Below are 16802 nucleotides of genomic sequence, written 5' to 3'. Positions count from 1 at the left end.
TTTATTAGAAAATCGAGTGAAGTGTAAGACTGTGCGAAACCTTAGGCTCCCTAAGAAGTTCTTACAAAAGTGCCTGTCATAATAAGAATCGACAACAAAAGAAATATATTCTTCTCATGCACGAAATATTTGTTTACATTCTCTTGTTTTCGGAGTTGTAACCTGCAACTATACACATATTCGAAAGTATTTCTTCATCATTAAGTTGTTGCTAATGTCACTGAATCAAGGCGATTCGGCTGTGTTTACATGTATTTGATGATCATTCGTGTATTTGATAATCACAAAGCTTGGAATGCATAACTTTATTAAGTATTCCCTAATTAACTACAAAAATTATTAAAAACAAACATCAGTTTTACGGCTGCTTTCTCCACGCTTGGGGCGCTAATGTCGAACCAACCGTTCAGATGGTAAAGTTTTCACAGCAATGAGTGTCGCGACTGTATACTTTATGTTAGACTGTGGCGAGGAATTGTTATGAGTCGGTTCTGTGAAGTCTTAGCGTATGTACACTGTTCGTTGCGAATGTTGAAATTATTAATTTGGACTGTAGAGCGATGTCACTGAAATTATTTGAGGTATTGCAAAGACCATCAAGATTATGTCTGTATTCAAGGAAACAGCGTAATAAACATACATCAACAAATAATTAGTTTTCAGTCATTTCAAGAAGCAAACCCGGGCCTCTCTATTGGGCAGTAATGCATGGATAGTTACAGTCCCTGAACAAAATGGCCCTGAGCTCTATGGGACTTAACATCTATGGTCATCAGTCCCCTAGAACTTAGAACTACTTAAACCTAACTAAGTACACCACACACATCCATGCCCGAGGCAGGATTCGAACCTGCGACCGTAGCAGTCGAGTCCCTGAACACTTCAGTCATTATAAAGATAAGTAGATATGGAATTTTTCTATAACTGCCACTCAGTGGCCTACTTTTATATTGCTAGACAGTGATGCTTCACTAAATTTGCATGTTACAATTTTTGGCCATTGTTGTCAGTAACACTTTTGTATATGATAGTTATAATACGTTCTAAAACAAAATAAACGACCTACCACGAAGGAATTACCCGAGTGGGACGTTAACCGAAAGCTGTGATGTACAATGATTACAATTTCAGAAAAAATTAGATGATTATTCTTAAAAGCCTTCGTTTTTGCAGCTTGTATTTTTCGTTCCTCTCCATCTGTTACTGAAAAAGTCTCGTTGCCTTAAAGTACAGTTTGGTAGTGCCATTATTTGGTAGAGCCTTGTTGGGTTTTCTTTCCTGGCCACTTTATTCACTGATCCGTGAATGTTCCCATTAATATAATTGAATTTTTCAATTTTTTTCGGTGTTTATTTTCGTTTGAGAAGGTGATACTTCACAAGAAACTGAATTAATTCACTCCTATTCTATGATCATTTATTACATTTTCGTTTGGGATCGAATCCTGATTTTTTAAAAACCATGAGTTTGGTTTTTTAGATCGAGATTGTTAAGTTATAGCTCTTGGCAGTTATATTTCATCTATTAATTATTGTTTGGGGGGTGCCCTCACCGCCAGCTATAAGAAGTTGGTCATCAGTAAAGAGTTTTATCATTAGGTAATTTCGTTGGTTTACGTTATGGGCGCAAAACTCTATTTCTTTCATCCGTTGTCCCAATATTTCATCAGCATAGATATTAAAATGTTCCCGAGACAAACTGCATCCTTCCTACATTTGCTACAATTCTAACATTCTCCGGCAATGACAACTTTGCAGTCCTCGTATATTTGTTGGTATTAGACTTGTCCTGTCTAATATTTCCCGACAACATTCTCATAACTAAATTATCAAAGGATTTCACGTTTCGGCCGGGATAGCCGAGCGGTTCTAGGCGCTGCGGTCTGGAGCCGCGCGACCGCTACGGTCGCAGGTTCGAATCCTGCCCCGGGCGTGGATGTGTGTGCTGTCCTTAGGTTAGCTAGGTTTAAGTAGTTCTAAGTTCTAGGGGACTGATGACCTCAGCAGTTAAATCCCATAGTGCTCAGAGCCATTTGAACCATTTTCATAATTCTCGCAGTATTTCACACTTTCTTTCTTAAATATAGGTGTTACTGTGGCTCATTTCCAGGTGGTGAAACTTCTGTCCTTGCCCAGCCTTTGATAAAGCAGAGAAGGAACCTAGATTTCATAGGAGACGCATATGTGATGAGTTCGTTGTGTGTTTTGTGGACAAACGAACAGTGTGAAACAGACACATAGGTTATCAAATTGACCAGCATGAGGTGTAGTTTTACAGAGAAAGCTTTGAATGCTTGAAAGCAATCAGAGAAATTGAGAAAAACAAAATTAGTGATTTGAGGGAAATTTCTTTCCGAATTTTCATATTCAAACAAATAATAGGGACTGTACGAATGGAGTCTTAGATTGATCAATGTGAGATCTAGTTTTGCAAAGAAAGATTTAGTTGTCTGAAAGTGATCACGGTAACTAAGATTATCTTAATTAGTGATTTGAAGGAAAATTGAAATATTTCAAGGGCGTATGTTGCTAGTGATGTAAATGAAGTCTCAAAAGTTCAACTATTCAAGGGCTAGCTCTTTCGCACATTGGTGTGATATTTAACTGCGAATAAAAAATGTTTTAAAATTTTCAGTTTTGCAAATTGATTTGTCTAAAAGTAAGAAATAAAATAGATTACAGAAATATTTGGCGTGCCTTGGAACGATGCTTGCAGTCATATTGAGCAAATTATGAGCCATTTGGGTATTTGAAGTTCAACGGTTAACGCAGAATGTTAGAATTTTGAAGAGGACTAGAGGATATAAGATTCCACTGCGAGCACTGCAGTTTCTTGGCACAGTCGTCTTACGTAACACACTGTTTATGAACTAAGGGTTTCTCCGCATGACTGGAGCCACTTTTGAATGTGGTTAGGCGCTCTCGTTACCAGTTTGTCCACATAAACACACTCTCCGTCCAAAAACGCCTTGGGAGGCCCAACAGTACCGACCGACCGCCGCGCCATTCGGAGCTAATAGCCATCACTGGTCTCTCCGTCCCAAAAGTCCTCGGAAGGCCCAACGGTATCGACCGACCGCCGTGTCGTCGCAGCCGATACCCGTCACTGGATGTGGATATGGAGGGGCATATGGCCAGCCCTTCGCTCTCCCTGCCTTTGTCAACTTTCGTGACCGATGCCGCTACTTTTCAGTCAAGTAGGTGCTCAATTGGCCGCATAAGGGCTGAGCAGACTCTGACGATCACCTATCCAAGGACTAGCCAAGCCGGGAGCGTTTAACTTCGGTGATCTGATGGGAACCAGTGTTAACACTGCAGCAGGCCCGTTGGCAATTTGTCCAGATAATTCTGTGGGAAACTGTCTCAATCCTCCACAGCGGCCTCCATAGTGCTCTGTACGATCTCTGGTGGGACCGGACGATGCAAACCAAACGTTTTAGCACAGCCTATGGATTCTCAATGCAGTTTGGATATGGAGGCCATTCCATCCGCTGATTCTGTGGTCCACTAGGAAGGTGTTCGCAAGATTTTGACAACTGGAGCGCGCGTTGTCGCGCACCAGCATGAATCCTGCTACAATACGTTGACCAAATAGAGCCACAATGCATGCGAGGACGTCGTCCCGATATTTCAAATGACTCATCCTCCCATCATCCTTATCGAGATGTCCTGTGGTCATACATCTTTCCACTCCAAGACGTGACTGAACGGTCTTGAAAAGGGCGCCAATCTACGACACAGTTGCCTAGACACAAGAATATCGTATTGTCAATGTGGAGATTGATTTGGGTCTCGTAAAAAAAAGAGCGATGTGTCCCACTACAACCATATTCACAAAGAGTGGTTTCGAGCACATGCGTCTCGAGCCCCTCTCCGAAAACAATTTAGAGAAGGAGCCTTGTGAAGTCTTTTGGCACTTAACCCCTGCTCATAGTGCATATTTGCGTCTCGTTTGTGTTCACAGCAGCGCCTCTGTACCTGTATGGAACTGCCGCCACAGACGTTTAGCGTTGCGTTGGGGGTTTCTGCTTGCTTTTACACGCCGATATCCGTCCTGCGCACCTGTTGTTTTCCAGCAGCCACTTCTATGACGATCCTTAACTGAACCTGTCGCTAGACACGTGTTCCAGATACTACAGACATCACTGTGTCACAGCAACATTCGCTGCGACGTCCACTTGTCTCATCCTGGGAACCATTACTGTGAGTATAAGGAGTCTCTGATTGTGTGTTGTTTTTGCCCGAACCATCCTGAACCACTACATCTCTCGTAATGACACACAGCACAAGTTCTGCAATGTTTACAGGTGGCACAATTGCCATAAACTGCCGCTACTGCTCCCTCTCTGTAGCAACATGGATCGTTTTCCCTAGAATTACATTACAAACTAATGTAGTGATATCGTAGAGTACACTACAGGCCATTAAAATTGCTACACCAAGAAGAAAAGCAGATGATAATCGGGTATTCATTGGACAAATATATTATACTAGAACTAACATGTGATTACATTTTCACGCAATTTGGGTGCATATATCCTGAAAAATCAGTACCCAGAACAACCATCTCTGACCGTAACAACGCCGTTGATACTTCTGGGCATTGAGTCAAACTGAGCTTGGATGGCGTGTACAGGTACAGCTGCCCATGCAGCTTCAACACGATACCACAGTTCATCAAGAATAGTGGTGACTGGCGTATTGTGACGAGCCAGTTGCTCGGCTACCATTGACCAGACGTTTTCAATTGGTGAGAGAATTGGAGAATGTGCTGGCCAGGGCAGCAGTCGAACATTTTCTGTATCCAGAAAGGCCCGTACAGGACCTATAACATGCGGTCGTGCATTATCCTGCTGAAATGTAGGGTTTCGCAGGGATCGAATGAGGGTAGACCCACGGGTCGTAACACATATGAAATGTAACGTCAACTGTTCAAAGAGCCGTCAATGCGAACGTATCACGCTGGGTGATACGTCAGTATGGCGATGACGAATACACGCTCCCAATGTGCGTTCACCGCGATGTCGCCAAACACGGGTGCGACCATAATGATGCTGTAAACAGAACCTGGATTCATTGGAAAAAATGACGTTTCGCCATTCGTGCACCCAGGTTCGTCGTTGAGTACACCATTGCAGGCGCTCCTGTCTGTGATGCAGCGTCAAGGGTAACCGCAGCCATGGTCTCCGAGCTGATAGTCCATGCTGCTGCAAACGTCGTCGAACTGTTCGTGCAGATGGTTGTCTTGCAAACGTCCCAATCTGTTGACTCAGGGATCGAGACGTGGCTGCACGATCCGTTACAGCCATGCGGATAAGATGCCTGTCATCTCTCCTGCTAGTGATACGAGGCCGTTGGGATCCAGCACGGCGTTCCGTATTACCCTCCTGAACCCACCGATTGCATATTAGGCTAACAGTCATTAGATTTCGATCAACACGTGCAGCAATGTCGCGATACGATAAACCGCAATCGCGATAAGCTACAATCCGACCTTTATCAAAGTCAGAAACGTGATGGTACGGATTTCTCCTCCTTACAACAGGCATCACAACAACGTTTCACCAGGCAACCCCGGTCAACTGCTGTTTGCGTATGAGAAATCGGTTTGAAACTTTCCTCATGTCAGGACGTTGGAGGTGTCGCCATAGGCGCCAACCTTGTGTGAATGCTCTGAAAAGCTAATCATTTGCATATGACAGCATCTTCTTCCTGTCGGTTAAATTTCGCGTCTGTAGCACGTCAACTTCGTGGTGTAGCAATTTTAATGGCCAGTAGTGAATTTCTGCATCACAAAATTATGTAATAAAGTTTCAGCAATATGCAACATTTATCTGACCACTGTATTTCATTTCTTATTTTCACAAAACGATTGACCGCATTAGAGTTTCAGTTTTTCCCCACTATTCGTAGCACAACATCATTTCTTTGTGTTCCGTTGAGCTGACAGACGGTGTGGTGTGTGTGTGTACGTGTTGCAGGAGCCGAGCTTGCACGCGGACGAGAAGCGTCCGCGGTCTTGTGGCTGGCCGGCGCCGCCGCCCCCCACCTCTCGCAGCTCGGAGGAGCTGACTGCGGACCACGGCTGCAGCCGCAGCTGCGCGTCGCACCTGGCGCCGCAGCTGCAGACAGGTGGCGCGCTACCCGCACAGGTGAGCGGCGGCGCGACAACGGCTCTTATCACAGTCGAGCGTGGCTGCGCTGCGCTAGCTCGAGATGTCTGCACTCTAGTGTTCCTTATGGAGCTGCGATCTGCCACACTGGGAAGATACAGTGCAACGTCTGGAATATTTGCACAAACTAAGTTGACGCTCGGCGCGAAGGCTGATAGGAGCGACTGTAATAATATGAATTGCCTATACCAGGGGTTCCCAACAACATTCTTCTCGATGACCCCCTCGTCGAGCATGATTGGTGCCTTGTCATATCACAGTATCAAGTACCTAAAAAAAGCCAAATTAAGAGTCTTTTCATACGTTTTCTATTTCTGGTACTTAGAAAAAACATTGACATATTCATTACTGAAAAAATATTGAGCTTAAAACTTTTTCAATTTAGCTATCATTGTTATTGTTCAATTTTTGATTACTGCTCAAAACTTTGTCTTCAAATCTGGGTATTTAGTATAACAAATTCCTTTAAAAAAATAAAAATTGAGTGTGAACTGAAAATGACAGGAAAAAATTGAAATTGACTGTATTGGTCTTTCAAGTGTACTACACTTGAGATTACATTGAGTAGACATGTGTGAAAAATAAGAAAACACTAACTTCGTCCAAGGTATTATTTATTTGAAACAAAAAGAAAACATTTACAACAGAGAACTCCATCAGTATACAGTTAGTTTTAATTTTCAGTTCTTAATGAGATGAGTTCAATCTGACCTTTGAGTCCATTATTTCTGAAATGTTAGGTTCCAAACTTTCACTTTGAAATCCGACCGCATGTCGAGCCGATTCCTATATTTGTCTTTCATGCAGGAAGCGGTCAAAACAAAAAATCTGTTATCATAAGAAATATATTTAATACATTTTTTATTCTAATAGCACCTTGCGGACACCTTTGGCATCGCTCGCGGACCCCTGGGGGTCCGCGGACCACGTGTTGGGTACCACTGGCCTATACGATGGCTCCCATCAGCCTCCGCGGCGAGTGTCAACTTAGTTTACGTGCGTGGGAATTACTTTAGGCAATATGTATCGTTTTGTGGGCAATTTTTAATCTGAAATGGAAATGATATGCTTACACATAGATCATGCCAAGCCCATATTGGTAATTGAGTTAGAGAAAAATAATTATTAAAATAAAAATATTAACACAAGAAAACGAAACATCAAGAAGGAATTATCCGAATGTGACGAAAATTGGTATCGGTGGGTATGATGTACATGTAGAGACGAACAAATGATTACAATTTCAGTAAAAAATGAATAATTTATTGAAGAGAAAGAGCTTCACAAACTGAGCAAGTCAATAACGCGTTGGCCCACCTCAAGCCCTTATGCAAGTATTGTTGGCCTGGCATTCACTGGTAACAGTTGTCGGAGTCCTCCTGAGGGATATCATGCCAATTTCTATCCAATTGCCGGGTGATATCGTAAAAAGCCCGAGCTGGTCGGAGCGCTCTGTCCATAAGGCTCGAAACGTTTTCAATTGGGGAGAGATCCGGCGACCTTTCTGGCCAAAGTAGGGTTTGACGAGTAGGGTCTGCTATCTCGTTGCCTGGAGTACAGTTGTCTTCAGTGAAGAGTCCTGCATCGAACTGAGTCCCGAAGACCAGCGAAGACCTGTCGGAATAAGCTCCTGACCAACCTGACTCCCCAATAGCCAGGAGTGATTGCGATGCCCGCTCTTTTCGTAGATCCCTTTTGTTGTCAACCGCGGCACCTCACGTGGCTGAAGAGTGGCAGAGTGTATCTTCTGGCAGCCCACCCGCCGGCCGTATGGGGCAATGGGGATGAAATAACAATAAAGAAGAAAAAATGCCTTGGCCATTGGTAGAACAGAATCTACCACTCCTAACGTAAGCTCTGCAGCAAGTCGCGTTTGACACTGAATGGGAGAGGTCAGGAGCAGCACTGCGCCTGTAAGATGATCTAATCTATGGCAGCTGTCTTTCAATAAGTATAAATGCAAGGTAGTGCCCGCAATAATGAGAAACAATCCGGTAGTATCCGGTTATAAGTTTACTGTTGATATTTAGGAATATGTCACGCAGTTCAATTACCACATTAATGGTTTCGTCCCTCGCTGCTTGGTGGAACCATTTGATATTCATCTACAAAAAATACGAACTGTGTATGTTCTGCATTAATGTTGTAAAGTATAGGCTACATACACTACTGGCCATTAAAATTGAAACACCACGACGACGACGTGCTACAGACGCGAAATTTAACCCACAGGAAGAAGATGCTGTGATATGCAAATGATTACCTTTTCAGAGCATTCACACAAGGTTGGTGCCGGTGGCGACACCTACAACGTACTGACATGAGGAAAGTTTCCAAACGATTTCTCATATACAAACAGCAGTAGTCCGGCATTGCCTGGTGAAACGTTGTTGTGATGCCTCGTGTAAAGAGGATACATGCGTACCATCACGTTCCTGACTTTGATAAAGGTCGGATTGTAGCCTATCACGATTGCGGTTTATCGTATCGCGACATTATTGCTCGCGTTGGTCGAGATCCAATGACTGTTAGCAGAATATGGAATCGGTGCGTTCAGGAGGGTAATATGGAACGCCGTGCTGGATCCCAACACCCTCGTATCACTAGCAGGAGAGATGACAGGCATCTTATCTGCATGGCTGTAACTGATCGTGCAGCCACGTCTCGATCCCTGAGTCAACAGATAGGGACGTTTGCAAGTCAACAACCATCTGCACGAACAGTTTGACGACGTTTGCAGTAGCATGGACTATCAGCTCGGAGACCATGGCTGCGGTTATCCTTTACGCTACGTCACAGACAGGAGAGCCTGCAGTGGTGTACTCAACGACGAAACTGGGTGCACAAATGGGTAAACGTCATTTTTTCGGATGAATCCAGGTTCTGTTTACAGCATCATGAGGGTCGCATCCGTGTTTGGCGACATCGCTGTGAACGCACATTGGAAGCGTGTATTCGATATCGCCATGCTGGCGTATGACCCGGCGTGATGCTATGGGGTGCCATTGGTTATACGTCTCGGTGACCTCTTGTTCGCATTGACGGCTCTTTGAACAGTGGACGTTACATTTCAGATATGTTACGACCCGTGACTCTACCCTTCATTCGATCCCAGCGAAACCATTCATTTCAGCAGGTCCTGTACGGGCCTTTCTGGATACAGAAAATGTTCGACTGCTGCCCTGGCCAGCACATTCTCCAGATCTCTCACCAATTGAAAATGTCCGGTCAATGGTGGCTGAGCATCTGGCGCGTCACAATACGCCAGTCACTACTCGTGATGAACTGTGGTATCGTGTTGAAGCTGCATGGGCAGCTTTACCTGTATACGCCATCCAAGCCCTGTTTGGCTCAATGCCCAGGCGTATCAAGGCCGTTATTATTGTCTGAGGTGTTTGTTCTGGGTTCTGATTTTTCAGGATCTATGCACCCAAATTGCGTGAAAATGTAATCACATGTCAGTTCTAATAAAATATATTTGTCCAATGAATACCCGTTTATCATCTGCATTTCTTCTTGGTGTAGCAGTTTTAATGGTCAGTAGTGTAATTTGTGTTCTTCATTGATAAGTATTGAACAGTTATACATGGTGTCCGTAAATGACGTTCCAGTTTCAAAATACTATCGAAAGAGAACAACTGCTGAAAATGACGTCAAATGTGATCAGGATATTGTTGGCACAAGGGTAAGTATCATGGAGCAAAAAATGGATGAAAATTTTACCAGTAGATGGCGTGTAAGCGTCTTAACCTAAAGGGATCAGTTGCAAACGACAGATGAATTGCAGTACCATCGGTACTGTTCAATGTGCAAGACTGCAGGTACGTCCAACGTTCGGGCAATTTCCCGTTCACTGTTTGTTTATGCACCAGCACTTGACCCCTCCTGCAGTGCTATGGCCACACCGTCGACAGACGTCGGATCAACTGCTTTGCTCCTCCTGCCACGCTACATTTCAGAAGAACCTGTGTTTTCCAATTTTGTAAGCATTTTCTCAAGACCCTTATCAGATATCGGACCAATACTTGTTTTCGTACCCGTGAGTGTCTGGAACTTCTGCAGGGCTACTGGCGCACAGTTACCGTTCTTGTAAAACAACTTTACGAGCAGTGCGCGATACTTAAAGAAGGCAGTCATGTTGAGTGTCTCAGACGCAAACTGAGGAATAGCCATGTGCTAAGCGTCTGTTGGTGTGCTTATTCTGACGCTTACAGCGTCATCTACTGATCAAATTTTCGTCATTATTTTTTTCTGTGACGTTTCTCCCTGCGTTAATAAAATGCTATTCAAATCTGACGTCATTCTGAGTAGTGGTTCTCTTTCTACAACGTTTTTAAACTGGTGTTTTCAATATGGGCACCCTTAATTACTAAGTTTGAGTTCTCCGAGCATTTCTGTTGCATTTTTCCTTGGAGTTGTTTCAGGTTACGTTCCTACGAGCGCATCTCTGAATTCGATTTCTCCTATTACTCCTACTTGAGAATGACATCTAAGTCTAGGACGCGACTTACAACCAATCTTTAATTAAAATCATTGATCGAATTTACTAAGTGACACCAGCCAGTCGACATTTTCCACGGGCGGATTGATTCTACAGCAGTGGAGGGTTGGGTAACTACTACATTTATTCCACGAGTAATTAATATGGATATTTCTGAATACTTCCAATTAATCTGCAAAAGCGGTGGTAAGTGAATACTGATCTCCATGCAAGTGTACTGTCACTATTCGCAGCACTGGACAAGCATAACAGCTGTGCTCTTTGGTCCGGTTGACGAAAAAGAAAAACAAGGAATAGCTACGCAGAACTGCGACTAACACCCTCGCAAGGTCAGCGAGTTAATGAGAACGCGAGGCGGACCGGAGCGCTGCGAGTTGAATATCTCACGGCGTTTCCCCTCCAGTCCCATCTGCGTTGGCGGCTCGTAACGAATTGCAACCGTTTCTTGTTTTATTGCAGCATACATAATTCAAGCTGTAGTTCGCTGGTTCCTGTTGTCTCTTTCCTTTTACTGTACATAACATGCTGCTACTGAGAGGCGAACAAAACCATACTGAGGTAGGCTGACAAGTATGGTAAATATCTACTAAGCATGGGCTACCACACCTAAACTAACCGCCACAGTTTTCGTATCCCAGGTGGTCTGAATGAAGAGAGCTTGCCCCAGTTAGCGGGTGAGATAAATATTGATAGGCCATCGGGATCTTGTGTTATTATTCTGTCCAGTGTCAGATCGTGGGAACGCACGGACTGCGAACCTATTTGCGTGGAGCCACTGATTTGAATGAATACTGAGCAAAGGTGGTAGAATCGCAACACAAATGAAATATTAGGAAACTAGCACAAAGAGGTATATCATGAAATTAACATAGAACGGCGTACTCTCAACCGAGAGCAGCCTCTACTGACAACAGACCCATCACAGAACGCCGTACACTGATGAGGCAAAGAAACTGGTATAGGGATTCGTATTCAAATACAGATATGTAAACAGGCAGAATACGATGCTGCAGTCGGCAACACCTGTATAAGACAAGTGTCTGGCGCAGTCGCTGCTACGATGGCAGATTAACAAGATTTAAATGAGTTTGAACGTGGAGTTATAGTCGGCGCACATCTCGAAGTAGTGATGAAGTGGGGATTTTCCCGTACGACCATTTTACGAGGGTACCATGAATATCAGGAGTCGGGCAAAAACATCAAATCTCCGACATATCTGCGGCCGGAAAAGAGTCCTACAAGACCGGGACCCACGACGACTGAAGAGAATCGTTCATAGTGACAGAAGTGAAACCCTTCCGCAAATTGCTGCAGATTTCAAAGCTAGGCCATCAACAAGTGTCAGCATGTGAATCATTCAACGAAACATAATCGATATGGGCTTTCGGAGCCCTTCATGACTACACGACACAAACCTTTACGCCTCGCCTGGGCCAGTCAACACCGACGTGTGGTCTCGCGGTTCTAGGCGCGCAGTCCGGAACCGTGCGACTGCTACGGTCGCAGGTTCGAATCCTGCCTCGGGCATGGATGTGTGTGATGTCCTTAGGTTAGTTAGGTTTAAGTAGTTCTAAGTTCTAGGGGACTAATGACCACAGCAGTTGAGTCCCATAGTGCTCAGAGCCATTTGAACCATTTGAACCAACACCGACGTTGGACTGTAGGTGACTGGAAAAATTTTGCCTGGTCGGACGAGTCTCGTTTCAGATTTTATCGAGCGGATGGTCGTTTACGGTTATGGATACACCCTCATGAATCCTTGCATCCTGCATGTCAGCAGGGGACTGTTCAAGCTGGAGGAGGCTCTGCAATGTTGTGGGGCGAGCGCAATTGGAGTGATATGGGCCCCCTGATATGTCTAGATACGACTCTGACATGTGACACGTACGTAAGCAGCCTGTCTGATCGCTTTCATCCATTCACGTCCGTTGTGCGTTCCTACGGACTTGGGCAATTCCAGCAGGACAATGCGCACCCCACACGTCCCGAATTGCTACAGGGTGGTTCCAGGAACACTCTTCTGAGTTTTAACATTTCCGTTCACCACCCAACTCCTCAGACATAAACATTATGGAGCATATCTGAAATGCTTTGTATTGTGCTATTGTGATGACAGGCATCTTATCCGAATGGCTGCAACGGATCGTGCAGCCACGTCTCGACCTCTGAGTCAAGAGATGGGGACGTTTGCAAGACAACAACCATCTGCACGAACAGTTCGACGACGTTTACAGCAGCATGGACTATCAGCTCGGAGACCATGGCTGCGGTTACCCTTGACGCTACATCACAGACAGGAGCGCCTGCGATGGTACACTCAACAACGAACCTGGGTGCACGAATGGCAAAACGTCGTTTTTTCGGATGAATCCAGATTCTGTTTACAGCATCATGATGGTCTCATCCGTGTTTGGCGACATCGGAGTGAACGCACATTGGAAGCGTGTATTCGTCATCGCCGTACTGGCGTATCACCCGGCGTGATGGTGTGGGGTGCCCTGGCCAGCACATTCTCCAGATCTCTCACCAATTGAAAACGTCTGGTCAATGGTGGCTGAGCATCTGGCGCGTCACAATACGCCAGTCACTACTCTCTATAAAATGTGGTATCGTGTTGAAACTGCATGGGCAGCTGTACCTGTATACGCCATCCAAGCTCCGTTTGGCTCAATGCCCAGGCGTATCAAGGCCGTTATTATTGTCAGAGGTGGTTGTTCTGGATACTGATTTCTCAGGATATATGCACCCAAATTGCGTGAAAATGTAATCACATGTCAGTTCTAATAAAATATATTTGTCCAATGAATATCCGTTTATCCTCTGCATTTCTTCTTGGTGTAGCAGTTTTAATGGCCAGTAGTGTAGATGTTTTAAGCCGCGGTCGAATCTCTAGATACTTCGAAATGAAATGAAATGTCGTGTGGTGAGGGCCACCTGGTGGGTAGACCTGATCGCCAGGTTCTAGTCTCTTCAGGTGACGCCACTTCGGTGACTTGCGCGTCGAGCAGTCCCTGAGGGGGAAAATGTCCAACCCAGCTGGGAATCGAACCTGGGCCGCCGGCATAACAACCTGGCGCGCTGTCCACTCAGCTACGGTGGTGGACAGATACTTAGACACATACGGCGTCACATACGAGCGATCTGCAAGCAACATTACGAAAGTCACTGTGTCAAGAACTTCTACTGTGGTAAATGAACTGCTACTTTTAGCAACAATCACAGATGACCATCGTATTTCCCCGAATACTTGCAAAAAATTATTTTGAAAGACGGGAATTGCAATTTAATAAACTTGTCTTGAAACGATTTTTCTTTTTGGGCTTTGTAGGCTATATTACAGAATATATTACATTCATTTTTCGCTGATATTTAGTGGGTTTTGTACAGATTTCCAGTGTGCTAGTACAAATCGTTTTTCGTAGATTAGTTCTCAGTTCCTTTTTCATTCATTAGTCTTATATTTTAAATGATACTGCAGTGCCTGTGCACTGTACGATGCAATGTTTCGTTAGACATGCATGTATGTCCGATTGAGCAGCTAATGCGGCGCCTACAGCCGTTATAAAATAAATGAAATTTATTAGTAGTTGCGATTGTGGGCAACCATCAGATATATAAGGGGATAACGACAAAGAAAACTTGTGCCGGATAGGTATTCGAACTACGATTTGCCCGCTTTAGTAAATGGTCGCCTAACCTCGTTGGTTATCCGTGTTCGACCCACGACTAGACTCAAACTTCCATATGTCGTCGTTCCTGCATCACAACCTGACTCATACACACTTTATGTAATTCCCGTACAGGGCGAGGACATTTTAACCGAGAGTCGCTGCCCGGTATTGGCGGATGGATACGATATTGCAGTACCTGTGTTTTTTTAAAGAATAACGATGCAATGTTCCTTCGGAAATATACTGAACTGACAAAAGTCATGTGATACCTCCTAATATGCCCTCCTTTTGTGCAGGAACTCGACGTTGCATGGACTCAACAAGTCGTTGGAAGTCTTCTGCAGAAATATTGAAACGTGCTACCTCTATAGCCGCCCACAATTGCGAAAGTATTGCCAGCGCAGGATGTTGGGCACGAACTGGCGTGACGATTATGTCCCATAATTGTTCGGTGGGGTTCTTGTCGGTCGATCTGGCTCGATCCGTCCGAAATGTTCTCCAGATCTATCGCGAACAGATATGGCCCGGTCCGATGACATGTCAGTCCATTCCCTCCACCACCAGCTTGCACAGTGCCTTGTTGACAACCTGGGTCAATGGCTTCATAGGTTCTGCGCCACACTGAAACCCTACCATCAGCTATCACCAACTGAAACCTCGACTCATCTGACCAGGCCACGGTTTTGCAGTCGTTTATGGTCCAACCTATATGGTCACGAGTCCAAGAGAGGCGCTGCAGGGGATGTCGCGCTGTTAGCAACGGCACTCGCGTCGGTCGTCTGCTGCCATAGCTCATTAAAGGCAAATTTCGCTACATGTACTAACAGATATATTCGTCGTACGTCCCACACTGATGTCTGCCATTATTTCGCGCAGAACTGCTTGTCTGTTAGCACTGACAACTCTACATAAACGCCGCTGCTCTCGGTCGTTAAGTGAGTGTCGGCAGCCACTGCGTTGTCGGTGAAGAGAGGTAAAGCCCGAAATTTTGTATTCTCGGCATACTAATGACATTGTGGATCTCAGCATATTGAGTTCCTTAACTATATCCGAAGTGGAGTGTCTCATGCTTCTAGCTTCACTACCATTTTGCGTTCAAATTCTGCTAATTCCCGTCGTATGGTCATAATCACGGCGGAAACCTTTTCACATTAATCAACTGGTAACAAATGACAGAGCTACCAATGCATTGCCCTTTTGTACCTCGTGCTTGCGATGCTACTGCAGTCTGTATGTGTGAATATCGCAAACTCATGACCTTTGTCAGCTCAGTATATTATACTGTACACTTCATGTGGAATACATTACACGCAGAGGAAATGAGAAGGGGGAATAAAAACTATACACAGCGTTCACCACCATTACTTGTACCACTACTTACCTCGAAGGCGATTATTTGCTTCAGTTTCGATCTTTTGTAAAATGTGCAGTGTAAGAAATACCGCTTTTAAGTCACATCAAATAAGGTAGATTACTTGTAGAAAGGAAACGACATTCACTACATAGAAATCCTCATTTAGTTTGTCTACTGCTGTTCACAAGGTGACTGTTTCTCATTTTAGAATACTGTTTCCAACATTCTGCGTGGTGTCTCCCTACCACTTTCGCGCAAAGACGCTCTGAGCGTGTTTTTTATGGAATTGACTGGTTTGAACGTGGGACCTGTTGCTGGTAAGGAAACGCCAGACAACACATGACATGTACAGTTCAAAAGAGTTTCCAAGTTCTACAATGGATCTAAGGATGACCTATGCCATATCATATCTATAATCTAGGTTTAAGTTAGGTTTCATAAGACAGAAAACTATCAAAATGGTCTACAGTGACCCATAATGCCGCACCATACATTAAACCGCCAAGGTCGCTGATGTTCCACTTGTCGCAGCCATCGTAGATTTTCCGTTGCCCAATAGTGCATATTATGCCGGTTTACGTTACTGCTGTTGGTGAATGACGCTTCGTCGCTAAATAGAACGCGTGCAAAAAATCTATCATAGTCCCGTAATTTCTCTTGTGCCCAGTGGCAGAACTGTACACGGCATTCAAAGTCGTCGCCATGCAATTCCTGGTGCATAGAACTGTGGTACGGGTGCAATCGATGTTGATGTAGCATTCTCAACGCCGACGTTTTTGAGATTCCAGATTGTTGCGCAATTTGTTTGCTACTGGTGTGCGGATTAGCAGCGACAGCAGCTAAAACACCTACTTGGGCATGATCATTTGTTGCAGGTCGTGGTTGACGTTTCACATGCCGAGCAGCATACATAGCACACGCCCGTTGGACATTTTGATCACAATAGCCATACATCAACACGATATCGACCTTTTCCGCAATTGGTAAACGGTCCATTTTAACACGGGTAATGTATCACGAAGCAAATACCGTTCGCACTGGCGGAATGTTACCTGATACCACGTAGTTATACGTTTGTGACTATTACAGCGCCATCTGTCACAA

At 44.6% G+C, this 16802-nt stretch overlaps 1 protein-coding gene across 2 annotated transcripts in view; it reads left to right on the top strand.

Annotated features, from left to right (window-relative positions):
- The window catches only part of LOC126335180 (uncharacterized), a 284521-nt gene that overhangs the window by 84488 nt on the left and 183231 nt on the right, over nucleotides 1-16802 (top strand). For both annotated transcript variants that reach the window (XM_049998172.1, XM_049998173.1), the window contains exon 2: nucleotides 5981-6151. In XM_049998172.1, coding sequence (XP_049854129.1) covers nucleotides 5981-6151 — 171 coding nt within the window. The remainder of the gene's footprint in view (nucleotides 1-5980; nucleotides 6152-16802) is intronic.

This window comes from Schistocerca gregaria, chromosome 2 (genome assembly GCF_023897955.1).
Source record: "Schistocerca gregaria isolate iqSchGreg1 chromosome 2, iqSchGreg1.2, whole genome shotgun sequence".
Lineage (NCBI taxonomy): Eukaryota > Metazoa > Arthropoda > Insecta > Orthoptera > Acrididae > Schistocerca > Schistocerca gregaria.
The sequence above is the reverse complement of the archived record's forward strand: the minus strand, read 5'-3'. Positions and strand labels throughout refer to the sequence as shown.